The 15,927-nt window shown below is 47.1% G+C and overlaps 1 protein-coding gene across 1 annotated transcript in view; it reads right to left on the bottom strand.

Moving 5' to 3' along the window:
* The window catches only part of ENPP6 (ectonucleotide pyrophosphatase/phosphodiesterase 6), a 30,540-nt gene extending 14,877 nt beyond the window's left edge, over window positions 1-15,663 (bottom strand). The window contains exons 1-2 of the mRNA XM_074154950.1: window positions 15,408-15,663; window positions 3,943-4,122 (exon numbers count right to left, since the gene is read on the bottom strand). Of these exons, the coding sequence (XP_074011051.1) occupies window positions 3,943-4,122; window positions 15,408-15,663 (436 nt within the window). The remainder of the gene's footprint in view (window positions 1-3,942; window positions 4,123-15,407) is intronic.
* Window positions 15,664-15,927: the final 264 nt, after the last annotated feature.

The raw sequence follows: 15,927 nt of genomic DNA, 5'->3' as shown, positions 1-15,927 counted from the left end.
CTTCCTTTTTTCTTTATTTTTTTTTTCAATCTCTGTGATAAACAGAACATAAAATTGGATTTTTGATGTTAAGGCTTGTTACAATTCCAAAATACTGGCCATGAAGACCCTTTAATATTTAAATTTCATTTTGGCAGAGGCCAGGACAGATGGTAAATTTTCTCATTTAAGTATTATAAGAAAGGAAATCCAAAAAGGTTTGGAGCCAGACAAAGGGAATGGTAAGCTTTTTCTTGTTTAAACTACAAATAGATGAGCCGTATTTACTAACATGTAATGAAATACAAAACTTCCTGCACAGTTTTGTATGATGCTAAACCTTTGTTTAAAAACCTGAACTACTGGAGCAGGAATAAGGAGACTTCCTTCGCAGTGATATATCGGCTCCTCTTTATCTATCTGACACAGAGACCTGAACCTCTGCCAGCTTTAAATTGCATTTCTAAACGTTGATTTAACAGTCGGACACTTCATGTCATAACAGAAGGTTTTGAAAACTTTCCAGGCGAGCTCCATGGTCTGGTAAATGTTGTGTTTAAATGTTGAAAGGTTGGATTTAGAGTCTTTTTTTTGTGTTTGCTTTTTTTTTTTTTCCCCCCACCCCCTTCTCTCATTTCAGTGCTGAGCAAAGATGTTGCTGCGCTCCAGCTGAAGTGGTTGCGTAGGCTGCTGAAAAATGAAGGAGTTTGAAGGTCTGGGATGACACCACCCACCGGGCTGAGCGTGAGGAGCAATGTAAAGCTTCGGCTTTGGTGGGACCACCAGGATGCTCTCGCAGTCCTCTGGGGCTTCTCCATCCCCTGGAGCAGCGACGCTTCCGACAGGCAACCTGGGCTGCACGTTTCACCCCACGTATGGCGTTAGCTGGTGTGTTTTACTTAGCAAACAGTCAGAAAATACGTGTCTTTTTCCCAGAAATGCCTTGGAGAGCAGAAACTCCTAATAAATGCCATGAAGAAAGCAGAAGAACATCCCTACAGGCCAAGTGCTTGTGTTTTGGCACAAGCGGAGGCTGGGACCCCCAGTGCAGTGGTATTTTGGCTCCTCCGCTTCTGGAGGCAGGAGATCCCAGATGAATTCTGCCCACAAGGTTGTCTTTGCCGTGTTTATGTTGGGCTCTCCGATAAAGCTGTGATGGATGGGCGCTCCCATCCGACAGCCCTCCTGCTCTGTGTCTCCGTTCCCAGGGGGTCTGGATTTTCTTCCTTTAAGCACTGAATACACAACAGGAGAGGAACACAGGGAAGAACACGAAGCAGCAGATTTGGGGTTCAGACTCTGCAAAGCTTGCAACTGGTTCCGAGGAGGAAATGGCAGTGGTGTAAGCTAACCCTGGGAATCAGCTCCCTGGCGTTCTCAACGCGTTTCTGCTACATTTCATCGGTCTCGTTTGTTTTTCACCGCTGGCTGAAGGGAAAACAGCATCTTCCAGAACAAAGCACAATGAATTTGGCTGTACACTGCTGTTCCTGTTAACAGTTTCCCAAACTTTTCCTGTTTGGATCTTCACCAGATTTGCAAGATTCATTGTTAAGCAGTGGTGTATCGTCAGGCTGGAAAGTTACTCAACAACAGGAGATCCTACTCAGTGCAAACATCTGTGGGACCTCCACCCACCTTGGTTGTTAAACCCTTATTTTTTATTTAATTTTGTTTGGCATCACTCCCCAGTCAAATGCCTTTTAAAGAATTAAAGCTTTAAAACAATAAATCCAGAAGAAAAGATTACATCCTAACCATGGAACTAGAAAACAGTTCCAAAAAATCATAGGGGGAAAATGTAATAAATAAATACTATTGCATTTGGGGTGACTTCTGTTTATTCCAGTTACGCCTGGGCTCCCACTGTGGCCCAGTTTCCCTGTGTTTTAGTTCAATAGTTTGAGCCTGCTTCCTGCCCTGTGCCTGACCCTGCATGGCCAATGTGGCCTTTGAGAACATGAACACCCTGAAAAAATAAGCCTGTGCTTAAGCACTTGCTGAACTGAGGCACTGAGGACTTTGCCAAAGGTCACCGGTCACAGATAAATAATTAATGACAGACAGATGTCACAACCCACGGCTAAAATACCAGATCCAGGCAAAAACTCCCGCTGGCACCAGTAGGGCATCAGTGTCGTAAGAGAGGCAACGCATAGACTTGGCAGAATAAGCACTGGAAAAGGGGAGGATCTGCTGTTCTTTCCAGTTTTACACTGGGTGTAGAGAAAGAGTTTTTACACTGCAAAGAGTAGATAGATGAGTGTGAGGGGTATACATACATATAACAGGGATACACACCTGTGCACCTCATGTGTCTTCTCCCTGGGAGACACTGCTCAAAGGGCAACATGAAGGAGCTAGGTGAAGTCCAAAGGCATTTAATGGAAAGTGATACCATTCTTTTGGATTTCAGGAGCCCTCTGTAGACTGTTACATCTATTCAGTACATAATTATACCTAGTCAGCGCAGTTACGTTAGTAGTTAAACATGAATAGTCTATAGAAACAGGTCTTTTTGTCAATCTTTAGAAGAATTTCTACATTCTTGTATAATTTCTATATCCCACTATTTGCGCTGCTGTTAGGTCACTTGGGTGATCTCCAATAAGAAGCAGGGTTCTTTTGAGGGCTGATCCAAACCATTATATCTAGTCTGCAATTCCAATCCCTTGGACTGCCTTTGAGTCCATAAAGCAATATTGGCACTCTCAGATCTTTTCGCTCCTCAGTCCTGTAGAAACCCTCTGGATGGCTTTTCAATGTTTCTCATCTTGGTTCCCTCTTTATTCCCTTTCCTGAGAACTGTGGCCTTTTTTTTTTTTTTCCTGGGATGCCATTAGCCACATTGCATGGGAAGAGCGTGACCGGGTGCACGAGCATCGGGATGCAGAAGACGAGCTGGCTGGGAGCCCACGGCATGAGTCAGCTGCTGCTGCCCTGGCCACCGGCACCGGCTGTGCTCGGTACGGCTCTTCCAACACGTGGTCCTCCAGCCTGTAGCTACACATGCGAGGGCATTTGCATACTGCTTAGGTAGCAGAGTTTAAAAGGTCAAAAAGTTGAGAAGCTGGGTACCTTGCAAGGGATCTGGTTTGGCCACGCAGCTGGAATATTTATTTCCATGGGGGTCCCTAAATGGACAGCCTAAGGGTATACTCCTAGTTGCGAAAAAAGGCTTGTTCTTATACATCCCTAGTGATTTCAGTGGTCCAATGCCTAGCAAATGAGGAATGGAAAGGCCAAGTCCCTCCAAATTAATGTCTCAGACTCAGAGGAACTGGGACCTCAGCTGAGTTAATGATGGAGGACAAGAGTGCTCACTCCAGCTCACCAAAGGGTGCTTTGCTTTCAGCTGGATTTTGCTGTCATAGAATCATAGAATGGTTTGGGTTGGAAGGGACCTTAAAGATCATCTAGTTCCAGCCCCCTTGCCCTGGATAGGGACACCTCCCACTAGACCAGGTTGCTCAAAGCCCCATCCAGCCTGGCCTTGAACACCTCCAGGGATGGGGCATCCAGAACTGTCCCCACAGAGTAGATTGTCTTCAGCAATCAGCTACTAATTTCCAGGTTAAAACCAAACAAGCTTTGGGGAAGGATGGTTACTGTTTAACTTTGATCAGTGACATGGTCTACAGAGTTGCTCTGTGAACCAGAAGCTACAGGTGGGCAAGAGGAATGAGCAGTTGGTGGAGAAGGGGATAGTCTGCAAGCCAGAAACCTCCTTGAAGGTAACCTTTGGGTGGAACGCTACCTCCAGTGACACTTCAGTCTTTTCCTTTCTGAGCACAGGCAAATTGTCACAGCCTAAGAAAAGATAATTCATTTCTACAAGTGGTTAGTAAAGCACTCATAATTCTTGTCTGTATTTCAGTGTATTAAAGAGCCATCCTACAGAGTATGGAGTGCTTAGATGTAAAGATACACCATTAAGATGGGAGCAAATTTTGACATACTAACCTGGCCAGTAGTACATGAAAACGTTTTTTTTTGCTTTTGTCATTGTGACCCACAAAGGCTCCGATCCATTCCACCAGAGAGGCAGCAGGCTTTCTTTATTCACACCAATATCAAAAGATACATTTCTCTTCTGGTCCCACATGTAGTTTCCAATCATCTGATGGACCTCACAGTGCCGACCTTCAGGGGAGGAGAAAAAAAAAAAAAGCAGCACATTCAGATTGGTGTTCTCCAACAGAAGGAAGTCACCAGCACCACCACTGCTAGCACCAGCTCGTCCAGCAAATCAGCTGAAAAGCCCTGATTTGAACTCAGGGACCTCTTACCTTGCAACCGCTCATATGATCTTCTTGACTCTGTTCCCTTTAATTGAGGTCCTCTAGTAGCTCTCTACATCCCCCAGTTCAGCCACCTAACAGTTAGTTGCTGAAGCTTGTCAGCCATCTGTCTGGCTTTCTGGTGTCTTCAATGGAGAAGAAGAGGCACATCTAGAAAGTAATTCATGCCATCCTAAGATAGGCACCTAAGGTATCTCAGAGGACTTACCCTCTGGATGTGCATATTGTGCTCTATTAATTGTAGAGCTTTGCTTCAGACAGTGAACTTTAAGACAGCCGAGGCCAGAAGAATCACAGAATGGTTTGGGTTGGAAGGGACCTTAAAGAGACCACCCAGTTCCAATCCCCTGCCATGGGCAGGGACACCTCCCACCACACCAGGTTGCTCAAAGCCCCATCCAGCCTGGTCTTGAACACCTCCAGCGATGGGGCAGCCACAGCTTCTATGGGCAACCTGGGCCAGTCTCTCACCACCATCAAAGGAAAGAATTTCTTCCTTATTTCTAGTCTAAATACACCCTCCTTCAGTTTAAAACCATTACCCCTTGTCCTATTCAATAGGCCCTCCCAAAAGGTTTGTCCCCATTTCTCCTGTAGCCCCTTTAGGGACTGGAAGGGGCTCTAAGGTCTCCCCGGAGCCTTCTCTTCTCCAGCCTGAACACCCCCAGCTCTCTCAGCCTGTCCTCACTGCAGAGGGGCTCCAGCCCTTGCAGCATCTTCATGGCCTCCTCTGGAGCCACTCCAACAGGTCCCTGTCCTTCTTACGTTCTTATTTTTTATTAAATGAATGCACTTTGTTCTTGATTGTGGGGACAGCAATCATTTCATCAGACATTTTCAGCCCTTTTACTGCACCTTGGGGGTCCTTGGTCAACTTTATATTACAAGAAACTAGTATATAATTGCTGAGAAATGTCTTCCAGTTCTTATCATTGTCAGAAGAGAAGACACCGTATTTTAAGAGTTAATCTGCAGATGAAATAACAAAGAATGGAAAAAGAAATGTCGATGATTAAGTTGTACTGGGAGTTCATGATTTTCATATCTTAAAAAGCAACAGCTGATGCATGTGTGAGACACTGTCATCATTAGCCGGTGAGTCACGATATTGCAAGGATCCAGAAAACAGGCTTTGATTATTGTGAGACGGAGCGTGGTGATCGGAAACGAAATAATCTCTGTCTGCTTGTTTTCAAAAGGCATGATTTTCAGCAGAGAACCCTGTATACTTTGGGTACATGTGACCTTCAAATGGATTTTGAACTCCCCTACTATGAAGTATTTCGGTTATGCAAAACATTTCCTCCTCCCCAGCGGAGAAAAGCAGTCCCAAATTGTCACAGTCATTATTTACCATGTTAAACCAAATAGGTTTAATATAGGAGAACCAGTGGACTGGATGGGTAGTAATCTGTCCTCCTTAGGCTGCCAAGTGCCTTCTTCACCCTAAGTCCCAGAAAAGCTAGAAGGAAGCCTCACAGTGCATCAAAAATGCAGCCTTCCTACTTAAAGGACAACCCTGTCTCTTCAGCTTCTTGAAGTCCACGTACTCCTGAGCGTATATCGACCTGCTAGACCACGGGCAGGCAACTGGTGCCAGCCTGGGAAACCTGCAGGTCAGTGCTGAAGCTGTTAGTCGTGTATTTGTATGATGTATAGTGTAGTCTTCATACAGAAACAACGAGCTCCAGCTGCTGCTGATGTGAGCTCCCTGTAGGATTCAGGGTCTGCTGTCAGTTTGCCCACCCCTTTAAGGAACAGAATGGAGATTGTTCTTTAGAGTGTTGTTGGGAAGATTAATTAAGTGTGTGCACTAAAACAGAGGACAGTATTCTTCTGATCACCACATCAGACAAGTTCATTCCTCCATGTACTCCAACCCTCCTTCTTATATTGAAAAAGAGGCCCAGAAGACTATAAGGCATCAGTTTTCATTGCAGATGTCCCTGGTTCACAGGGCCAGAAGGTCAGCTGAGAAGGAAGACCAAAAGATATGACCACTTCATGCTGCCTGGAGGCATTCACGTCTGCTTGCCTGAAGCCTGTGTCCCAGAAAGAACCTGGACCTTCTTAGAAGACATCAATACCCAACTCAATCTCCCATCTCAGCCATCTCAATACCCAACTCAATCTCAACCCATCAATCTCCTCCTTGGGTTCCTCATCCCAATGTTTATCATCAGTAAACACTGTTCAGAAGGTATCCCTGGTCTCTAATTTTATTTTTGACTGTTGTTAATTTTCAACCATGGCTGTTCTGTGCCTTGCTCACTAGATTAAAAAGCCCTGCAATAGCTGGCATTTCTCCCCCTCAAAGACAGTCATACACAGAATTAAGGTAAATTCTCAAATTTCTTTTGAGCCACCCATACAACCCGAGTTCTTTACATCCCCTGTTGTAAGTCATTTTCTCCGTCCTGAGAAAATGACCTCTGGTGATCTCCTTTTTAACGATTATCAAAATAGCAACATGATGTTAGGCAGTCACCATAGCACGGTGAATTTATTATTGCTTCCATTACTGCAGCTTTCCTCTGTAATCAAACATTATCTTAAGAGCTACAAAAGTAGAAACCAGGCAAAAAAGCAATTTCAGCATACAGATTTCACTAAACTCACTGCAATTGTAGCAGAAAGCACCCCTTCCTCAAGCAGCAGCGGAAAACAAAGAGGGTATAGTTCCCAGGAATATGATAACTGCTGTATCCTTCTGGAAGAGAGCCAGCAAAAGCATTTGCACGTCTGCCTGCTACAGCTTACTTGGACACTACACTCCTGACAGCATTGGCTTTGTCTAAAGCACATTCCCGTGTCTCCAGGCACTTTTGTCAGCATTCAAATGGATCTATGCAAAACAAAGATGAAATTAAAAAAAAAAAAAAAAAACACAACAAAACCCAACAAACCACCCAAGAAAACACACAGCCACTTGGCCACCCACAACAAGAGCACAGGAACGCTGAGCGCCCTGCACCCTACATTGACCATATGTGAGATTTGGAAACCAGAGCCTGTGCTCCTGTAGCATTTGCCTGCTTCCAAATGACCTCTTCTTCCTCTGGTGGTTTTTCCCCGGCTGCGGGGACAGCACATAGGATCACCAGTAGGCACGATATATCATACAGGCACCACCTGCGTCCAAATTTACAAGAGAAAATGCTCTTCTGAGACACCCAATGATCTTTTTTTTTTTTTTTTTTTAAAAGGAAGGCAGCGTGTGGCAGATGCACAAGGTTATACCCTGTGCATTGGGCACAAAACGGAGGTAAACCTTCATGGAGCAAATGAGATTTATCACAGAACCCATAACCTATACCCATGTGGTATCCACTTGATGACGAACATAAGTGCATGCATTTAGCTAAATGTGTTGTACTATGTAATATTACATGCATGCCTTGCTGCTACGGTGAGACTTTTCCTCCCATGTCCCACCATGATGTCCTCGCTCCCCGGGAAGTGACAAGAGCCAGCTGCAAGCACAGGGTGCCGTGGGGCTATATAGGCTGGGGAAGAGTGAAGTTCCTCCACGCAAACATCGGCACACACGTAAAGTAGGCAGGTTGTAACAGCCACAGTGAGACATGCCGTTCCCTTTCTCCCCTTCCTTCCCTCCCTCCCCACAATGTCTTTCCTCTGCTATGCCCTTGCTTGAGGACTCACCTAACGTCTCAGCTGCCCTGCTTTGAAAAGAAAGACCTCAGGGAAAAAAACCAAAACCCTCATGCCAAACCTTAAGCAGCCTGGAGAAGACCAGGACTCACAAAAAGTCAGAAGGGGAGCTCTGGTCTGGGCAAAGTGGCCCTGCCATCTGCAGGCCCCCGAGCAAAACTGGTACCTGCAAGATGTGCACAGACAATTTCTCAATTTCTGTTCCCAGAAGAGCTTGTGTTGGCAAAGTCTTTCCAATTTTTTATGACCTCCAATGCCAGACAGATCCAAAGCAGAAACACCTTAGCGCACGTCAGGCAAGACTTCACAATCTAAGTAGGATCACATCAAAAGGCACAGAAAAATCTCTGCTATACACAGCATTTTTTTTTTTCCTGAAAGGGATTCACTTAATAAGAGAGTGAAACTCTGAATTCAATGCTTTCATAATAGGGCCAGGGCTGGCATGCACAAAAATTGCTTCCAAAGCATCCAGCTTAGACTTTGGATGCTTGCTTGTGCATGAATCATAGAACTACAGAATAGTCTGGGTTGGAAGGGACCTTTAAAGGCCATTTAGTCCAACCCCCCTGCCATGGGCAGGGACATCTTCAACTAGATCAGGTTGCTCAGAGCCCCATCCAACCTGGCCTCAAATGTTTCCAGGGATGGGGCACCTACCGCTTCTCTGGGCAACCTGGGCCAGGGTCTCACCACTCTCACAGGAAAGGATTTCTTCATAAGATCTAATCTAAATCTTCCCTCTTTCAGTTTAAAACCGTTACCCCTCGCCCTATGGCTCCCCTCCCTGATCAAGAGTCCCTCCCCATCTCTCCTGGAGCCCCTTTAGGGACTGGAAGTGGCTCTAAGGTCTCCCCGGAGCCTTCTCTTCTCCAGGCTAAACACCCCCAGCTCTCTCAGCCTGTCCTCACAGCAGAGTGGCTCCAAACCCTCTGAGCACCTTCCTGGCCTCTTCTGGACCTGCTCTTACAGGTCCATGTCTTTCCTGGGAAGGCAGGTCTTGTGTCCCTGAAGAGCAGATGCTCAAAGCTGTTGGTGGGTCTCCTCAACTGAGTGGCAGCTATGGGCTGAAGGACCACGATGGGACCCCTGACAACCCTCAGCTGGGTACACCTTGAGGATACCGCAGCTGTGAAGTTGTAGCTAGTAAGAAGGGAAAAACTCTCTGCTTCAATTTGCAGCATATGAACTTGTGTTAGAGAAAACTTTCTGCTCTCCACTTCGAAAGTGTTTCCATTTTCTTTAACTGGTAGAAAGCAAACACAGATTTTTTTTTTTACAACATTTTGTGTATGTGTGAAAGAGGAAAATCTTGGCACTCAGCGTTGCAGCCTTCCTGCAGGCGGTGAGTAAACAAAGCGAGATGAAGAATGTGAAAATGAAAAACCCTCCCGGCTCCCACTCTCTTCTCCAGCCTGTCCTTGCTAGGATAATACCCCTTCCCTGCCAGTTAATAGTATTAACACAGACTTCTTCATGCTCTTTTGCTTCCCAACACACAACTTTAGAAACGGAAAGGTACTGAATCCAACAAAAAGAAGAGACTATTTATTTAAAAACTGTATGTCATTAAGAGAATCCTTTAAATCTTTGCTGCTGCTGGCATCTGTGGTGGCTGAGAGGAGCAAAAAGAAAAAATCCCGTTTCCTTGCCCCTCATCACGCTCTTTGTGTCCTTCTGGCTTTTTTTTCTCAGCCTGGACAGTGAAGCTGAGATAATTTCAGTTCATGTATGCCGATAATAAATTTCCCTGTTGTACTCCTATCCCTCCATTTTTTATGTCTCAGACAACACACAGGTATTGTTTGTGTCGTTAAGAACTTGCTTAACTGCTGAACACAAATTGTCAGCATCCTTTCCTGGACCAGGCTGGAGCCTGGATACCACGAGCAGAAAAAAAGCATCTGCTAGAGCCATCACCAGATGGGGTTTCCTCCGGGTATCGAGTGGATGGAGAGTGGAGATGCTGTGCTGCAAACCAGGAGACCTCACACAGCAAATAATAAATGTACTAGTACGTGTCACACCAGCCAGACCCCAGAGGACTCCAGGGGTGGGACCCCAAAGGATATTTGCTCCCAGAAAGCGTGGAATAAACGGCGAACATCAAGATTATCTGTGCTTAGGAGAAAACAGAAGCAGAGTGGATTTGTCAGACCACAACATTATCTACCAAAGCCCCTCAGCAGTCAAGTATGCCAACACTGAGGGTGAGGAGTGGAGGAAGGACGGTAGAAACATGGAAGATGGGTGAAACCTTCTGCCTGGCAGAGTAGACCTTGACTCTCGCCCATCCTTGGGACCTGCCGTGTTGCCCCTCTCCCTCCTGCCATGAAGAAGAGAAGGTGATGGCACACTCAGGGAAAACCCCATGCACCACCCCTGTGTTTTAGAGAAGCCCCAAACGTGCCATCGCTGAGTTATGGCAAGTGTGGGACAGCCCTGCAAAGACCTCGGGCCTCACCAGGGAGACCTGAAACGCAATCTGTTCGACCTCCTCCTCCATCCCGCAAGCTTCATGGGATCTTGTAGCCTCTCTGCCAAGTATTTAAGATTAGGTTCTCTCCAAAGAGGGACACGGAGGCCCCTCGCCAGCTCCGCTCTGAGCAACTCTCCACCCACCCACCCACCTCTGGAGCAGGGACTCCCTCTGCTTCCCATAGAGGCCAAGAGAAATAGGGCTCTTGGCTGCGGGGCCACACAGCTGACCTCATGGAGGACTTGCCAGAAAAGACCTCATTTGTTGTCACGATCTTGGAAAATAAATCCTCCGTGAGCTTCCAGCTCCAATGTGATACCGTCTGCCCATGTTTATGCTGGCTGGGGCTGGAAATGTGAGGGGCCCCAGCATACTCTGAGCTGGGGTGTTCAGAGGAGCTGGGGGTCCCTCAGCAACGAGGAGGACCCAAACTCCTCAGCGTGAGAGATATGGCATGAAGGACTCTGAAGCAATAACTCGTGCTTGGAGCGGTGACGGGGAGATCTCAGACTTTCCGTTTGGCTTGGCGTGAGAGCTCCCTGCAGAGCCAGGCAGAAGCAGGGGAAGGGAAATATTAAAAGCTCCCCACAGGATAAAAAAAAAACACCAACGAGGTGGCTTGTGGTCTTAATTCCTTTCTTTGCAAAACAAACAGCACATGGTGCGATTAAGTAGCCTTTTGTGATGTGTGTATTTGGACTCCTTCTTCCCTCCCTTGCCAAGCCCACGTGGAGCCTCACAAAGTTCTCTCAAACACACGTGTCAGCAGCAACAGCTCCTTTTACCTCATTTGTCATTTTATGCTATGCCTTTCAGGTCAACAACTGCAATATCATAACCCGAGCATGGAGAGCTAGGACACCAGGTAGGATTCAGCCTAGCAGCTCAGAACACAACCTAACCACCCAAGAACCTGTCTTTACACCACTGCGGAAGCCAAAACCGAGAAACATGGCATGAATGAAGCTGTCAGAGAAAAATTCTTTTCAAGTGGGATTTTAAGCCAGGACATCCTTGGGCTACCTTACACACCACCAGATTTTTGTAACAAAGCAACTTCTCCGGGTGCTCATCACCGAGATCCCTTTGCTCCAGCAGCGTCTTGCTTGTTGTTTGGTGCTTCTTCAAGCAGATGATCTTTAAGGTCCCTTCCAACTCTAACCATTCTATGATTCTATGATGCTGTGTCCTGGCTCGCAGGGAGACTGGAGCTTCTCCCCAAGCTCTGAATCACCAGGCGACTTTACATGAAGAAGCCACACCATTAGCATTCCTCTTGTTTCTATGCTCTGGTTTTCTTTCTCATAATCGCTGTAGGTGTGGAGAAAGAGAAAATACCTCTAGGCAGGCCCCAGGCTTTGGGCTGAAGCTTTCTGTGTCACTCGGGGAAGCTCCAGCAAATATCTTCTCAAAGGTTAACAGCAGCCACAGGTTTAAGTAGGATGGGGACCCATGGCGAGCTCTACCATCACCCTGCAGCACTGCCTGACCACATGTGAGTCACCTCCCTCCACCTGCTCCCCTTCCAAAACTTTGTTTACCAATTCCTCCCACCATGTCTGTGCTTTAATTAGCACCTAGTCTCAGCAAAACGGGGCATGCTCCACATTAGCACACATTAGTTACTTGCTTTTAGATACATGGCTCTTGGTCATCAGTTATGGTTGCATCTGCTTGGTTATAGCTTTGAAAAATCTCAGTAAACATGCTATTCCTCACAAATACTAAATTTGGTTTAGGCTGCCCTCTTGAAATCATCAGTAAAGTAAAATATAATGACTAGAAGATCCTGCAGATAATCAGGAAGATGTGCTGCGTGCTATTGTTTGCTTATTGCCCGTTGCAGAGGAACGCTACCTTCTGGCAGGGCTGAGGGGTGCAATTTGGCATTTGCAATGAGACTCTCTGGTGGGGCAGATGCTGCTGACCTCCATAACCTCCTCCTCCAGGTCTGGGCAGGAGGAGGAGGAGGCGAGTTCACATTTGAGGGGACTGGCCTGTCCCAACAGGTGTCTGAGGAGCAGAGTCCAGTCTTCCTCCAAAGCCACCAAAATGAGGGAGACCTTCCCTCTGTAACAACTAAACCTCTCTGGAGTCACGAAGGTTGCATGGACGTGGGCTGAAGGGCAGTATGCAGAAAGGAGAGGCCTTGCTCACATGAATGAATAGAGGCAAGAGAGAAATACATCCCAACCACAGCGTTTTCATCCCATGCTGTCCTAGACCTGGTAGCCGTGTACACTTGTGGGGGCCACAAGACCTTGTGAATGAGCAGAGAAAGGAGGAACAGGAGTGTTTATCCAAAAAAGTAGTGAGATATAATGAACAAGCCAGGGGTGGGAATGTGCAGTTGGGGCCAGAAATTTCTTAGAATCATAGAATCATCCAGGTTGGAAGAGACCCTTGGGATCATCGAGTCCAACCATCTACCCTACACTACAAAGTTCTCCCCTATATCATATCCCCCAACACCACATCTAAACATCTCTTAAACACATCCAGGGATGGCGACTCAACCACCTCCCTGGGCAGCCTGTTCCAATGCCCGACCACTCTTTCTGTGATTTAGCTGATTTCTTAAGCTGATTTAGCTGAATACTATGAAACCATATCCACAAATGCTAAAATATAGCAATTTGGAGGTTAAAACATGAGTTTCTTAATGGCTCATGAAGCAGCAGTGTAGGACAAGATATGAAGAACAGCTTGTCCTTTTAGCCCCTGGTTTCTCTGAAGAAACTGTGGCAACATTTAATTCCCACACACCCCAGTTACAGACCCCTGCCCCCGCAGCAGGGATGCATGACTGGTGAGATGCGATTATAAGCTTTCTCCTGCCCATACAGCAGTGACAAGGGGACGGTAACTTGCCCGTCCTCGAGCAGGTCACTACAGCACGATGCTCATGACACCCTACCATGCTGCAATTTTTTTCCAAAAGCTGTCCCAGCTTTGCGAATTGAAGGTACACAGACTGGATACAGACAACACTACGTCTGCCACGCGTCCCAACGCTCCCACCATCACCTCCCACTCACTAACCCCTCCATCAACTCATCACACAAGGTGATATCTCCTTTCTGTGGAGACCACACCATGGCGCTGGGGGTAAGAACAGTGCATCCATGGGATTTGCCCTGCTGTCATGCCCAGGACACAGCCACGGGGTCCACTAACACCCCGGGGGCTCAAGTGCAGCCTTGGATTTTCCTTTGGGCACGTTCATCACCTAAACTTGGTCCTTGGCTGGTTCCTCACCTACTTAACACTGCTGTGACTCGTGTTAGGAAGGTGAATTGTTATTTGCAGTTAAGTTGTATTTGCATTGAGATCCTCATCCTGAAGGCCAGGAGACTTGCAAGAAGAGCTGAGTTTGGTCTCACAGATTGTCTCCTTGCTTCAAGCTGGGGTGGAGAAACTCTGGTGCCCTAAAAACGTTGAAAGTCTGGTAGCGGTGTTTCATCACCTGAAACAAAACTCCTTCTTCGTGAGTACAAAACAGGGTGTTTTCAAAACTCTTCGAAAGGCTGATTATAGACTTCACCCTGCACATACACACTTAATGGGAGTGATGATTAAAGGTAGTAAGGAGAGAAAGCAGCGCTTTCCCTGTTCTCTTTAACAATGAGGCTTTTTGCACATGAAGTGTTAAACCGGTTTGCCTACATACACATAAAAACAAAGTCCACAGTGGAGCGACACTTCTATTTTCAATCTTTTCAGTGACATTTGCGCTGCATTCCTGCACTTGCATCAAGTCATGAAAAAAACCACCTGTGATGGTTTTGTGTTCTTTTCTGTCCAGAGATGAGCAAGAGAAAGGCATTCCTCCCCCAAGAGGGAGAGGGAGGAAGGGGTTAAAGGCTTTCAAAACAAGCTGGACACAACTGATGTCAGATTTTTGCCTTACAATGGCATCTATTTGCTTTCCAGGCAAGCCTTACACAGACCGCTGGGCATTGTATTGTTCAGGACAGCAGAAGATGCCACATCTCTTCGGAGAGGACAGATTTTCTCACTCCTCCTTAGCTGGAATGTCTTGTTTGTTAAATAACTCGGGAGAAAAATCCGATCAGAAACTTCAGAAAAACTTTCCATTTGTTTTTTGGGTTTTTTTTTGTTTGGTTGATTTGGGTTTTTTTGTTGTTGTTTGGGGTTTTGTTGTTTGTGGTTTTGTTGTTTGTTTTTTGTTTTTAATTATTATTATTTTTAACTTAAATTTTTTTTTCCAGGGTGTTTTTCTCTGATCTGAGGGGCTCTGCTGTACTCTGTGCTCCTTCCTAGTGTCACTGTAATCCTGTGTCACTCTGCTTCATTTCAAAGGAAATCAGCATCATGAAAATTATGACATCCCCCCCCCAATTTTCTGCAAGCCTCTCCCGGGCAGTCAGAACAAGGGAAAGTGTAGAGGAGCAAAAACAAAAATCCTTCATGTCTTTCTATTTGGCTGTTTCTGATTATCTTAGAAATACAAGGACTTAGGGCGAGGTTAAGACAGCGACCTGTGAAAGCAGAAAGTCCATTTAACCCTGAACTTGCCAAAAACCAGACCTGCTGGCTGAAAATAAGATCATTCCTCACCCACCCTCAGTTTACACGCCTCGTTATTCACTGGAAAGTCAGCGAGCAGGCTCTCTATTCATTTTCCGGCCGTTTCCCACTCTTTTTTTTTTTTTTTTTTTTTAATGCTCTGCATGCAGCAGCCCCCAGCAGTGTCCCCACCGGGGACGCCCAGCCGCCTCGGTGGCAGCAAGGAGGGACCCGGCAGCACCGCGCCCGGAGAACTTCAAAACCCATCTCCGAGAGGCGGCTCCGAGTTCGGAGCAGGTTTTAGACAAGCGATGCTGAGCCGTAACGCCGCAGTGCTTCTGAACTCCCGGCTAAAAGCACGACCCGTGTACTTTTTATGTCATCTTTGCAGGAAAAAGTCGCGGGGAGCTGCCCCGAGGAGCATCGCGGCGAAGGCAGGTACTCACCCGTCATCAGCGTGTAGTAATTAGGGTAGGAGAGGCTGGGGAAGTCCGGGGTCATGTAGTCCACCTTCACCCCCATGTTGACAATGTCCCGAAAGCCCGGCAGACCCTCCAGCTCGCCGTCGTCGATGTAGTCGAAGCGAAAGCCGTCGAGCAAGAAGACCAGGAGCTTGCGGTGGGCCGAGGGGGCGGCGGGGAGCGGCAGGAGGGAGGCCAGGGTGGTGGCCAGGATGGTGGCCAGCAGGCTGCGGCTCCCCATGGCCGGGCACAGCGCTGCCAGGGCCGGGAGACGGGGCGGCGAGTGAGGGATCTGCGGCAGCTTCTGCCTCTTCCCTCCCGCTTCCACCGCCCGCGTTAAAGCTACAGCGCTGCCCCGCGTGTGCCGTGGGCGTGGGAGGTCACAGGTTAATTGCAAGCAGATGATTAACTTCTACCCCGCCCGCTCGCAGGGAGCAGAGCCCTCTCGCCGAGAGGTCCCCGTGATGGGGCGGCTGCTGCTGCTTTCTTTACCGGGGAGTGTCGC

This window comes from Numenius arquata, chromosome 10, assembly GCF_964106895.1.
Source record: "Numenius arquata chromosome 10, bNumArq3.hap1.1, whole genome shotgun sequence".
Classification (NCBI taxonomy): domain Eukaryota; kingdom Metazoa; phylum Chordata; class Aves; order Charadriiformes; family Scolopacidae; genus Numenius; species Numenius arquata.
Note: the sequence above shows the minus strand (reverse complement) of the source record. Positions and strands in the feature narration are given on the sequence as shown.